Source organism: Salvelinus namaycush, chromosome 9, assembly GCF_016432855.1.
Source record: "Salvelinus namaycush isolate Seneca chromosome 9, SaNama_1.0, whole genome shotgun sequence".
Classification (NCBI taxonomy): Eukaryota; Metazoa; Chordata; class Actinopteri; order Salmoniformes; family Salmonidae; genus Salvelinus; species Salvelinus namaycush.
The window spans coordinates 650,353-663,768 of NC_052315.1; the positions used below are offsets into that span (position 1 = coordinate 650,353).

General features: G+C 45.7%; 1 protein-coding gene and 1 long non-coding RNA gene across 3 annotated transcripts in view; both read left to right on the forward strand.

Moving 5' to 3' along the window:
- Positions 1–17: 17 nt before the first annotated feature.
- On the forward strand, positions 18–5,959 carry LOC120053332. Its single transcript, XR_005477494.1, has 5 exons — positions 18–129; positions 2,019–2,106; positions 5,194–5,276; positions 5,380–5,407; positions 5,523–5,959. It is a non-coding gene; the product is annotated as an uncharacterized LOC120053332 (long non-coding RNA).
- Positions 5,960–9,968: 4,009 nt separating this feature from the next.
- ryk (receptor like tyrosine kinase) overlaps positions 9,969–13,416 on the forward strand; it is a 214,375-nt gene continuing 210,927 nt past the window's right edge. For both annotated transcript variants that reach the window (XM_039000713.1, XM_039000714.1), the window contains exon 1: positions 9,969–10,633. In XM_039000713.1, coding sequence (XP_038856641.1) covers positions 10,321–10,633 — 313 coding nt within the window. In that variant the 5' untranslated portion in view covers positions 9,969–10,320. The remainder of the gene's footprint in view (positions 10,634–13,416) is intronic.

Consider the following 13,416-nt stretch of genomic DNA (forward strand, 5'->3'; position numbering starts at 1 on the left):
GCTGTGTTTCAGAGTCGTCCCAGGACTGCCGGAGTCTGCCCTGCCTGAACGGGGGTACGTGTGCGAAGGGCGACGACTCCCACATCTGCGACTGCGTAGCCGGGTTCAAGGGCAGGCAGTGTGAGCTGTGTGAGTGCACGCCTTCTGTCTTGGTCTCCACCACACGACACATTGACATTGGAGTGCCATACACGCTTTTCAGCTGTCCCCGTAGGAAAACCCTTTAAAGAACCTTGTTGGTTCCAGGTAGAATCCTTTTGGTTCCAAGTAGAACCGTTTTGGGTTCCATGTAGCTCAGGTGGTAGAGCATGCAACGCCAGGGTTGTTGGTTCGATTCCCAGGGTTGTGGGTTGTTGGTTCGATTCCCACGGGTGGCCAGTACAGGGCAAAAGTATGAGAAATGTATGTACTCACTACTGGGTAAGAGTATCTGCTAAATGACTAAAAATGTAAAAAATAAAAAATGTAATTGAACCCTTTCCACAGGGAGTTCTACATGGAACCCAAAATGGTTCTACCTGGAATCCAAAACGATTCTACTTGGAACCCAAAATGATTCTACATGGAACCCAAAATGGTTCTACCTGGAATCCAAAATGGTTCTACCTGGAACCCAAAACGGTTCTACATGGAACCCAAAATGGTTCTACCTGGAATCCAAAATGGTTCTACCTGGAACCCAAAACGGTTCTCCTATGGGGACAGCCGAAGAACCCTTTTGGAACCCTTTTTTTCTAGTTTAGCATAGAACAACTGCATGTTCTCTCAGATCAGCTGTCTTGGTTCTGGCAAAAAAACAGATTCAGATGTCTTCCTCATTGGAGGAAATCATTTCACAGCACCATAACTACCCAGCAACATCCTCACATAGAAAATAGAACGTTGCAAGTCATAACATAACTATAATATCACCATTCAGGTACAAAGCACTTCAGACAAAATAGGTTATTTTGAAATACAAGCTTTTCCTTTGGTTTGAACTTGTCCAATCATGTTCACCAGTAACACAAGGTGTTATGCTGCAGCAGTGTAGGAGATGGCACACACACACACACACGCACGCACGCACGCACGCATGCACGCGCACGCACACACACACACACACACACACACACACACACACACACACACACACACACAACCCACTTCTCTTTTTAATAGAGTACCACAGTATGAGTCATAATTCCCATAAAACCTAGCGGTCAAACAGGGAAATGGTTCCAATTGGTTTTTTTCACCATTCTTTTTCCCCGTAGAGGAATTTAGAAACACTTAAAATAAGGTCTGTGTTTTCGTGTAGACTTACCCTGGGATAACATTTTGATAACCGTGTAAATCTCTCTCGGACAAGGTGACTTTTGTAAATGCTTTATATTTGTCTGTATTATGGGTATTATACATATCAACTGTGGGGCTCTATACTGTACATTTCTCCATCTAAACAACCTCGGTCAAACTGTTTAAACATTTCTTTCCTAAACCCATCAATCACTAGGGAGGAGTGCCAAATTCCACCCTCCCTATCTCTCCTCTCTCTCATTCCTTCTCAGGCCAAATCCCCCTGTCTCTCTCTCTTTCCCTCTCTCTTCCTCAGATCAAATCTCTCTCTCTCCCTATCTCTTTCACCTTCTCTCTCTCCCTCAGACCAAATCCCTGCACCTTCTCTCTCTCTCTCTCTCTTCCTCAGACCAAATCCCTGCACCTTCTCTCTCTCTCTCTCTCTCTCTCTCTCTCACTTCCTCAGACCAAATCCCTCTCACCCTTTCTCTGTATCTTCTCTCTCTCTCTTTCTCTCTATCTTTCTGTTCATACCAAATCCCTCCCTCCCTATCACTCTCCCTCCCTATGTCCCTCTCTCCCTCTTTCTTCCTCCCTTTGTCTCCTCACTCCCTCATGTCATATTTAACAGCCTTGTAACTGCCTCTTCCTCCAGAACTTCTCCCTCAGAAGAACCCTCTCAGTGCTTTAACACATATATGTGTTTATCTTTGTTCTGCCACGACCACGTCTGTCTGCAGTCTGCCAGCGAGTGCCCCACCCGTGTACCCGCCTTTACTCTGAAACAAAGAGCGTGCCCGTCTGGGTGGGCGAAGTCTGTCATTACCTGTGAGTGTCAAACAGTGGACATAGACCTCCTCTGCATGTTTATACCTGTCAGAATTGATTTCATATAGACTGTAAATCTCTTTATATGCTGAAGTCTTCCCTGATTTGAGCCCAGTAAGAGACAGGGTACCTAGGGAAGGAAGCGATACGTCTTCCCTGATTTGAGCCCAGTAAGGGACAGGGTACCTAGGGAAGGAAGCGATACGTCTTCCCTGATTTGAGCCCAGTAAGGGACAGGGTACCTAGGGAAGGAAGGGATACGTCTTCCTGATTTGAGCCCAGTAAGGGACAGGGTACCTAGGGAAGGAAGGATACGTCTTCCCTGATTTGAGCCCAGTAAGGGACAGGGTACCTAGGGAAGGAAGGGATACGTCTTCCCTGATTTGAGCCCAGTAAGGGACAGGGTACCTAGGGAAGGAAGGGATACGTCTTCCCTGATTTGAGCCCAGTAAGGGACAGGGTACCTAGGGAAGGAAGGGATACGTCTTCCCTGATTTGAGCCCAGTAAGGGACAGGGTACCTAGGGAAGGAAGGGATACGTCTTCCCTGATTTGAGCCCAGTAAGGGACAGGGTACCTAGGGAAGGAAGCGATACGTCTTCCCTGATTTGAGCCCAGTAAGAGACAGGGTACCTAGGGAAGAAAGCGATACGTCTTCCCTGATTTGAGCCCAGTAAGGGACAGGGTACCTAGGGAAGGAAGGGATACGTTTCCCTGATTTGAGCCCAGTAAGAGACAGGGTACCTAGGGAAGGAAGCGATACGTTTCCCTGATTTGAGCCCAGTAAGGGACAGGGTACCTAGGGAAGGAAGGGATACGTCTTCCCTGATTTGAGCCCAGTAAGGGACAGGGTACCTAGGGAAGGAAGGGATAAGTCTTCCTGATTTGAGCCCAGTAAGGGACAGGGTACCTAGGGAAGGAAGCGATACGTCTTCCCTGATTTGAGCCCAGTAAGGGACAGGGTACCTAGGGAAGGAAGCGATACGTCTTCCCTGATTTGAGCCCAGTAAGGGACAGGGTACCTAGGGAAGGAAGCGATACGTCTTCCCTGATTTGAGCCCAGTAAGGGACAGGGTACCTAGGGAAGGAAGCGATACGTCCCCTGATTTGAGCCCAGTAAGAGACAGGGTACCTAGGGAAGGAAGGGATACGTCTTCCCTGATTTGAGCCCAGTAAGGACAGGTACCTAGGGAAGGAAGCGATACGTCTCCCTGATTTGAGCCCAGTAAGGGACAGGGTACCTAGGGAAGGAAGCGATACGTCTTCCCTGATTTGAGCCCAGTAAGGGACAGGGTACCTAGGGAAGGAAGCGATACGCCTTCCCTGATTTGAGCCCAGTAAGGGACAGGGTACCTAGGGAAGGAAGCGATACGTCTTCCCTGATTTGAGCCCAGTAAGAGGGACAGGGTACCTAGGGAGGAAGCGATACGTCTTCCCTGATTTGAGCCCAGTAAGGGACAGGGTACCTAGGAAGGAAGCGATACGTCTTCCCTGATTTGAGCCACGTAAGGGACGGTACCTAGGGAAGGAAGCGATACGTTCCCCTGATTTGAGCCCAGTAAGAGGACAGGGTACCTAGGGAAGGAAGCGATACGTCTTCCTGATTTGAGCCCAGTAAGGACAGGGTACCTAGGGAAGGAACGTAAGCTTCCCTGATTTGAGCCAGTAAGGGACAGGGTACCTAGGGAAGGAAGCGATACGTCTTCCCTGATTTGAGCCAGTAAGGGACAGGTACCTAGGGAAGGAAGCGATACGTCTTCCCTGATTTGAGCCCAGTAAGAGACAGGGTACCTAGGGAAGGAAGCGATACGTCTTCCCGATTTGAGCCCAGTAAGGGACAGGTACCTAGGGAAGGGAAGCGATACGTCTTCCTGATTTGAGCCCAGTAAGGTACAGCGGTACCTAGGGAAGGAAAGCCGATACGTCTTCCCTGTATTTGAGCCCAGTAAGAGGGACAGGGTACCTAGGGAAGGAGCGATACGTCTTCCCTGATTTGAGCCCAGTAAGGGAACAGGGTACCTATGGGACGGAAGCGATACGTCTTCCCTGACTTTGCAGCCCAGTAAGAGACAGGGTACCTAGGGAAGGAAGGGATACGTCTTCCCTGATTTGAGCCCAGTAAGGGACATACCTAGGGAAGGAAGCGATACGTCTTCCCTGATTTGAGCCCAGTAAGGGACAGGGTACCTAGGGAAGGAAGGGATACGTCTTCCCTGATTTGAGCCCAGTAAGGGACAGGGTACCTAGGGAAGGAAGCGATACGTCTTCCCTGATTTGAGCCCAGTAAGGGACAGGGTACCTAGGGAAGGAAGCGATACGTCTTCCCTGATTTGAGCCCAGTAAGAGACAGGGTACCTAGGGAAGGAAGCGATACGTCTTCCTGATTTGAGCCCAGTAAGGGACAGGGTACCTAGGGAAGGAAGCGATACGTCTTCCCTGATTTGAGCCCAGTAAGGGACAGGGTACCTAGGGAAGGAAGCGTACGTCTTCCCTGATTGAGCCCAGTAAGAGACAGGGTACCTAGGGAAGGAAGCGATACGTCTTCCCTGATTTGAGCCCAGTAAGGGACAGGGTACCTAGGGAAGGAAGCGATACGTCTTCCCTGATTTGAGCCCAGTAAGAGACAGGGTACCTAGGGAAGGAAGCGATACGTCTTCCCTGATTTGAGCCCAGTAAGGGACAGGGTACCTAGGGAAGGAAGGGATACGTCTTCCCTGATTTGAGCCCAGTAAGGGACAGGGTACCTAGGGAAGGAAGCGATACGTCTTCCCTGATTTGAGCCCAGTAAGGGACAGGGTACCTAGGGAAGGAAGCGATACGTCTTCCCTGATTTGAGCCCAGTAAGAGACAGGGTACCTAGGGAAGGAAGCGATACGTCTTCCCTGATTTGAGCCCAGTAAGGGACAGGGTACCTAGGGAAGGAAGGGATACTGTAAGCACACTGACACCTGTTAAATATAGTACTAGTATAACTTAATTAATTTCCAGAATGTAAATTGGTTTCATCCCCACAAGAAGCATGTTGAATAATCTGTATTTATATATACTTTGTATGTTTAGTAGATAAGCCAATTTTTTTTCTCCCCAGGTATAAAAGGACGTATAAAGTCCAGCAGGATGTTTGCTATCGAGAGATCTGTGAACCACCGCTGCTTCCCAAGAAAAGCCCCAGTGAGTTTGATTGAACAGTTCAAGTCACCGAAGGAAGTCATTCTTTAGGCTTTAATATAATCATATTCTTGTTTTCACATGTCATTATTCTCTGTTTGGACAGACAGAAGAACTAACAGGCAACATTAATGGTTGGTACACAGACATTACAATGAGCAATCTACTGAAATATACTGATTTAATTTAAAATGTAATACAATTTGCTTTGGCTTCAGTTAAAATAAAATGGATATGTTCTACTTTCAGAAAGCTAATCTTGGATGACCCATGTTGCCCCAGAGATTGGCCTGTGTGATGACCCATGTTGTCCAGAGATTGGCCTGTGTGATGACCCATGTTGCCCAGAGATTGGCCTGTGTGATGACCCATGTTGCCCAGAGATTGGCCTGTGTGATGACCCATGTTGCCCCAGAGATTGGCCTGTGTGATGACCCATGTTACCCCAGAGATTGGCCTGTGTGATGACCCATGTTGCCCAGAGATTGGCCTGTGTGATGACCCATGTTGCCCAGAGATTGGCCTGTGTGATGACCCATGTTGCCCCAGAGATTGGCCTGTGTGATGACCCATGTTGCCAAGAGATTGGCCTGTGTGATGACCCATGTTGCCCAGAGATTGGCCTGTGTGATGACCCATGTTGCCCAGAGATTGGCCTGTGTGATGACCCATGTTGCCCAGAGATTGGCCTGTGTGATGACCCATGTTGCCCAGAGATTGGCCTGTGTGATGACCCATGTTGCCCCAGAGATTGGCCTGTGTGATGACCCATGTTGCCCAGAGATTGGCCTGTAGGATGACCCATGTTGCCCAGAGATTGGCCTGTTGTAGCCGCAGCTTGAATGAGGATTTGGAGGAAGCTAACAAGTGGAACATGATTGACCCCCACAACCATCAATGACATTTGGCCCCAGAATCATCAATAATTTCTAACTATTCTATGTCATATTTTTACAGAATTTTTACTCATGACGGATGACAAATGTACCATAAACAGTCCACATCCGTGTAAAATCAAAACATTATACATACCTCATGTCTCACATGTTGGCAGTTTAGTCCCTCTGCTCAGGGAAACGTGTATATTGTCTGTTTCATCACAAGCAACCCTATTTAAAATCTGTCTCGATTGATTTTAACAACAAATTTAACTGTTTTACCTCTTAGCCAAAAAACATGTTCAGCAATCAGTACTGGAAAATAAGTGCCCGTCTTTATGTCTTTCAACTCTAACCCTACGTCACTACTAGCTATCATGTACATAGTGTTTATAGGCTGTTTTGTAGGTGAATATTTTAAATAATTAAAATGTTAAAAAATGTTATTTTCGTGTCATTTCATATTTATTTCAAATGTAATTGTGCAGGAATGTCTATAGCTTCAATATGTTTTTGTGTGAATAAAGTAGACTGTATAACAGACACCTATTGGAAGGTAGGGCCTCTATTTGAAGATGAGTTCTCTGCATGTATAGTATTGCAGTAGCCCACCACAAGGTGTCTATGTCTACACCGCATCAATGTGATATTTTTGGGCATTATGCATTGATGGATTCAAGTCAAATCAAATTGTATTTATCACATGCGCCGAATAGAACTGGGTAAAGACTTTACAGTGAAACGCTTGCTTACGAAACCTTTCCTAACGACGCAGAGCTTAAAAATAATAATACAAAATAAAATAGTAACTAACACAAGAGGAATAAAATACAATACACAAGAATGGAGCTATATACAGGAAGTACCAGTACCAGATCAATGTGGAGTTATATACAGGAAGTACCAGTACCAGATCAATGTGGAGCTATATACAGGAAGTACCAGATCAATGTGGAGCTATATACAGGAAGTACCAGTACCAGATCAATGTGGAGCTATATACAGGAAGTACCAGTACCAGATCAATGTGGAGCTATATACAGGAAGTACCAGTACCAGATCAATGTGGAGCTATATACAGGGAGTACCAGTACCAGATCAATGTGGAGCTATATACAGGGAGTACCAGTACCAGATCAATGTGGAGCTATATACAGGAAGTACCAGTACCAGATCAATGTGGAGCTATATACAGGAAGTACCAGTACCAGATCAATGTGGAGCTTTAAACAGGGAGTACCAGTACCAGATCAATGTGGAGCTATATACAGGAAGTACCAGATCAATGTGGAGCTATATACAGGAAGTACCAGTACCAGATCAATGTGGGGCTATATACAGGAAGTACCAGTACCAGATCAATGTGGAGCTATAAACAGGGAGTACCAGATCAATGTGGAGCTATATACAGGGAGTACCAGTACCAGATCAATGTGGAGTTATATACAGGAAGTACCAGTACCAGATCAATGTGGAGATATATACAGGAAGTACCAGTACCAGATCAATGTGGAGCTATATACAGGAAGTACCAGTACCAGATCAATGTGGAGCTATATACAGGAAGTACCAGTACCAGATCAATGTGGAGCTATATACAGGAAGTACCAGTACCAGATCAATGTGGAGCTATATACAGGAAGTACCAGTACCAGATCAATGTGGAGATATATACAGGAAGTACCAGTACCAGATCAATGTGGAGCTATATACAGGAAGTACCAGTACCAGATCAATGTGGAGATATATACACGAAGTACCAGTACCAGATCAATGTGGAGCTATATACAGGAAGTACCAGTACCAGATCAATGTGGAGCTATATACAGGAAGTACCAGTACCAGATCAATGTGGAGATATATACAGGGAGTACCAGTACCAGATCAATGTGGAGCTATATACAGGAAGTACCAGATCAATGTGGAGCTATATACAGGGAGTACCAGATCAATGTGGAGCTATATACAGGAAGTACCAGATCAATGTGGAGCTATATACAGGGAGTACCAGTACCAGATCAATGTGAAGCTATATACAGGAAGTACCAGATCAATGTGGAGCTATATACAGGAAGTACCAGTACCAGATCACTGTGCAGGGGTATGAGGTAGATATGTCCATGAAGACAGGGTAAAGTGACTTGGCATCAGGATAGATAATAATAATGTATTTGAGGTAGATATGTACATGAAGGCAGGGTAAAGTGACTAGGCATCAGGATAGATAATAATAAGGTATTTGAGGTAGATATGTACATGAAGGCAGGGTAAAGTGACTAGGCATCAGGATAGATAATAATAAGGTATTTGAGGTAGATATGTACATGAAGGCAGGGTAAAGTGACTAGGCATCAGGATAGATAATAATAAGGTATTTGAGGTAGATATGTACATGAAGGCAGGGTAAAGGGACTAGGCATCAGGATGGATAATAAAGTATTTGAGGTAGATATCTACATGAAGGCAGGGTAAAGTGACTAGCCATCAGGATAGATAATAATAAGGTATTTGAGGTAGATATGTACATGAAGGCAGGGTAAAGTGACTAGACATCAGGATAGATAATAATAAGGTATTTGAGGTAGATATGTACATGAAGGCAGGGTAAAGTGACTAGGCATCAGGATAGATAATAATAAGGTATTTGAGGTAGATATGTACATGAAGGCAGGGTAAAGGGACTAGACATCAGGATAGATAATAATAAGGTATTTGAGGTAGTATGTACATGAAGGCAGGGTAAAGTGACTAGACATCAGGATAGATAATAATAAGGTATTTGAGGTAGATATGTACATGAAGGCAGGGTAAAGTGACTAGGCATCAGGATAGATAATAATAAGGTATTTGAGGTAGATATCTACATGAAGGCAGGGTAAAGTGACTAGGCATCAGGATAGATAATAAAGTATTTGAGGTAGATATGTACATGAAGGCAGGGTAAAGTGACTAGGCATCAGGATTGATAAGAGTAAAATAAAGAACAGAGTAGCAGCAGCAAATGATGGCAGAAGCTGTCTCTGAGCCTGTTGGTCCGACAGCCGATGCTCCAGTACCGTTTGTCGGACGGTAGCAGGGTGAACAGTCTATGGCTTGAGTGGCTGGAGTCTTTGGGTCATTTTCCGGGCCTTCCTCTTACACCACCTGATATAGAGGTCCTGGATGGCAGGGAGCTCAGCCCCAGTGATGTACTGTACCGCTTGCCATACCAAGTGGTGATGCAGCCAGTCAAGATGCTGTCAATGGTGCTGTTGTAGAACTTTTTGAGAATCTCAGGGCCCATGTCAAATGTTTTCAGCCTCCTGAGTGGGAAGAGGTGCTGCCGTGCCCTCTTCACGACTGAGCGGGTGTGTGGAAGACCATGTTAAGTCCTTAGTGATGTGGACGCCAAACATCTTGAAGCTCTCTACCCCGCTCCACAACAGCCTTGTCGATGTGGATGGGGGGGGGGGGTGCTCTCCCCTCTTTCTCCTGAAAGAGCTCAATTGTGGCTGTGCTGCAATTGTACTGTTGAAATAGGGAAACAGTTCAAATAGGCCAAACATCGTTCCATTAGAGGGCCAAGTAACATTTGAATCAATCACACACCTATGATGTTACCTGCGGCGTGTTTGTTTGATGAGAATCCATTGCGTTATTCAATCAAACTAGTTGTATGTGTCGTTATACAAAGTAGACTGTAAATTACCATTCATCTGCATGCTAGAAAGGATCTATTCAGTTCCCCCCGAAATGCTATCAGGCGCGTTTCCCGGACCCTGGATTCTGTCATCAACGAGCACCCTCGTTGTCCCCTCCCTCCAGTGAAAGCTGAGATTACTAGGGGAAGGAACAACAAGGACCATGAAAGGACAAACCTGGATGTTATTTTGGGGAAAATCGTTACTATTTATCCTAACGGGTTCTCAAATTAAACATATCTAAGTAGGATAATATACGCAAAGGATAGTGAATACAGAATTGTATCCAAACCTTCGCAAACGTGACAAAAACAAAAACGAACCGCATAAACGCGGTCCGAGTTATCGCAGTCTGTCCGAAGTTAGTTAGCTTGTTCGGCTAATCAGTTAGCTAACGGTAGCTAGCCTGCTAACTAACAAGAACCAGGGAGACACCGCGGTTGAACAACGAGTAGTAATGTTGCCTTTAAAAATGTACTTGAACTACGGATGATAAATACATCGAGGATTTGGAAACAAGGTGGGGGGAATCGACTTTTTTTCCGAAGAAGCGCAACAACCTACAAGACAACTGAAATGTTGGGGAAGCGGGGACTGGTTCGCCGCTGTGGCAGCCTCTCCGTGTATCGAGGCTGGACAAATTCGGTCCAGTGGAGCCTCGGAGTTTTCTTTTTCCTGCTGTTGCTGGAAGGGACCTTGTGCCTCGCCAACCCCAGCACTAGCAGTGCCCCTGCTCTGGGCATCAACAATCGCCCCAGTGTCAACGTCTACATGAGCGAGGAGGAGGTCAAGAAGCTTTTGGGTAAGAACCAGTGGCATGGCCCATTTTTAAAATACCTAGTTGTCTACCTGTGAGCTAATCAAAACTATTTACTGGAGTGTTGAGAGGGGTGTATACCATGGCTAGCCAGCTACCGTTAGCCGCCAGCAAACCCCGAAAACAAGAAGTTAACTAGTTAGCTACACCGGCTGGGTTGATCGCTACAAGGTAGCTGTCTATCTTGTAGAATATACAGTTTAGTCCATTGAATATGGCCCGCTGAGGATGTGGTCTTTTTCAAGACGCCTCATAGTTTCTGGAATACAAAATGTAGCTAAGCTCTCTGGGAGACAAAAGTGCTAACGTAATTTAACATCAAGCAGATACACGCCAACAAGTTAGCCACGTCTTTTGCTTGCAAAGTTAAAAAAGTTGACCCATTAAAAACAAGTAGTAAGTCATTGTGATTTAACATGTAGTTTTGGTATATAGGCTCAACACGTGATTCGTACATTGTTCTATACCGATTCACCCATAAGGGAATGAATACCTTGGTGCAAAATACGTCAAGTGTGGCTTATTGAGTGAAGTGAACATTAGTAACATGGAAAATGGTTGAAAGGAGAGATGTAGTATTTTTTTCCCCCGATCCAAACCCCATGTCTTTTAGGAACTAATTATGCTAAGAGGAAACATATGAAATGAGGACAGGGACCACTTTGTATTGAAGGAATGATGAGACTGCTGCAACATTTAAAGCCAGGCCATATTGCCAGGCTAACGTACATCCAGAGCCAAACACATGCATCATATTCTTTAGACTCTAAAAAAAACGGAATCTGAGCTGTAGTTTAGACCTAAACCGTCATATAATGACTATTCCAGATACATAAGAGCCATATGGACTATAAGGCCTTATTCCAAACATGGGGTCTTCTTGCTTGGGACTGTGCTTTGGATTTCTCATTCAGGGTTGTTTTACAAAGCCTGGTCCCAGATCTGTTTGTGCTTTTTACCATCTCCTATGTAAACATGATGATAGCACAAACAGACTGGCACTCAGGCTAGTTGTAACAGGATCAGGGATAAGGCCACCCGATTGTTGTGACTGTTTGAGTTGTTTTTAATATGGGGTTTGTTAGCTTGCGACGTGCACTAGGCCAGGCAGGCAGGCGGTCGGGTGGCAGTTAGTTTGGAACCAGTCATTAACATGGTGCCTACCGAAGGGTTTGAATATGCTGGAGCAACCATTTCCTACAGGAGAGAGGGAGTCATTAACATGGTGCCTACTGAAGGGGTTTGCAATGCTGGAGCAAACATTTCCTACAGGAGAGAGGGAGTCATTAACATGGTGCCTACTGAAGGGGTTTGAAATGCTGGAGCAACCCTTTCCTAGAGGAGAGAGGGAGTCATTAACATGGTGCCTACTGAAGGGGTTTGAAATGCTGGAGCAACCCTTTCCTACAGGAGAGAGGGAGTCATTAACATGGTGCCTACTGAAGGGGTTTGCAATGCTGGAGCAACCATTTCCTACAGGAGAGAGGGAGTCATTAACATGGTGCCTACTGAAGGGGTTTGAAATGCTGGAGCAACCATTTCCTACAGGAGAGAGGGAGTCATTAACATGGTGCCTACTGAAGGGGTTTGAAATGCTGGAGCAACAATTTCCTAGAGGAGAGAGGGAGTCATTAACATGGTGCCTACTGAAGGGGTTTGAAATGCTGGAGCAACCATTTCCTAGAGGAGAGAGGGAGTCATTAACATGGTGCCTACTGAAGGGGTTTGAAATGCTGGAGCAACCATTTCCTACAGGAGAGAGGGAGTCATTAACATGGTGCCTACCGAAGGGTTTGAAATGCTGGAGCAACCCTTTCCTAGAGGAGAGAGGGAGTCATTAACATGGTGCCTACTGAAGGGGTTTGAAATGCTGGAGCAACCATTTCCTACAGGAGAGAGGGAGTCATTAACATGGTGCCTACCGAAGGGTTTGAAATGCTGGAGCAACCCTTTCCTAGAGGAGAGAGGGAGTCATTAACATGGTGCCTACCGAAGGGGTTTGAAATGCTGGAGCAACCCTTTCCTAGAGGAGAGAGGGAGTCATTAACATGGTGCCTACTGAAGGGGTTTGACCAGGGCCTATGGAACCCTATTCCCTATATAGTGCCCTACTTTTGACCAGGACCCATGGCACCCTATTCCCTATATAGTGCCCTACTTTAGACCAAATGGCACCCTATTCCCTATATAGTGCCCTACATTAGACCAAATGGCACCCTATTCCCTATATAGTGCCCTACTTTAGACCAAATGGCACCCTATTCCCTATATAGTGCCCTACTTTTGACCAGGGCCCATGGCACCCTATTCCCTATATAGTGCCCTACTTTTGACCAGGGCCCATGGCACCCTATTCCCTATATAGTGCCCTACTTTTGACCAGGGCCTATGACACCCTATTCCCTATATAGTGCCCTACTTTTGACCAGGGCCCATGGCACCCTATTCCCTATATAGTGCCCTACTTTTGACCAGGGCCCATGGCACCCTGTTCCCTATATAGTGCACAACTTTTGTCTATGCACCAAACGGGACAATCGGTGCATTTGAGACATAGCTATGGACTTGACTTGAAGGCCACCCTGCTGACGACAACAAATTCACATTTTGAAAGCGGGCAACACAAGAGAACCTCAAAGAGTCCACGTCATTTGAGAATCCGTTTGAGACATAGGCTAGTAGCTAGGTCTATCTTCGATTCATCTTTCAACACTATGAAGAACTAGTCTATAGGCCCTAGGCAGTGGTTTACTGAACAACAATTAGAC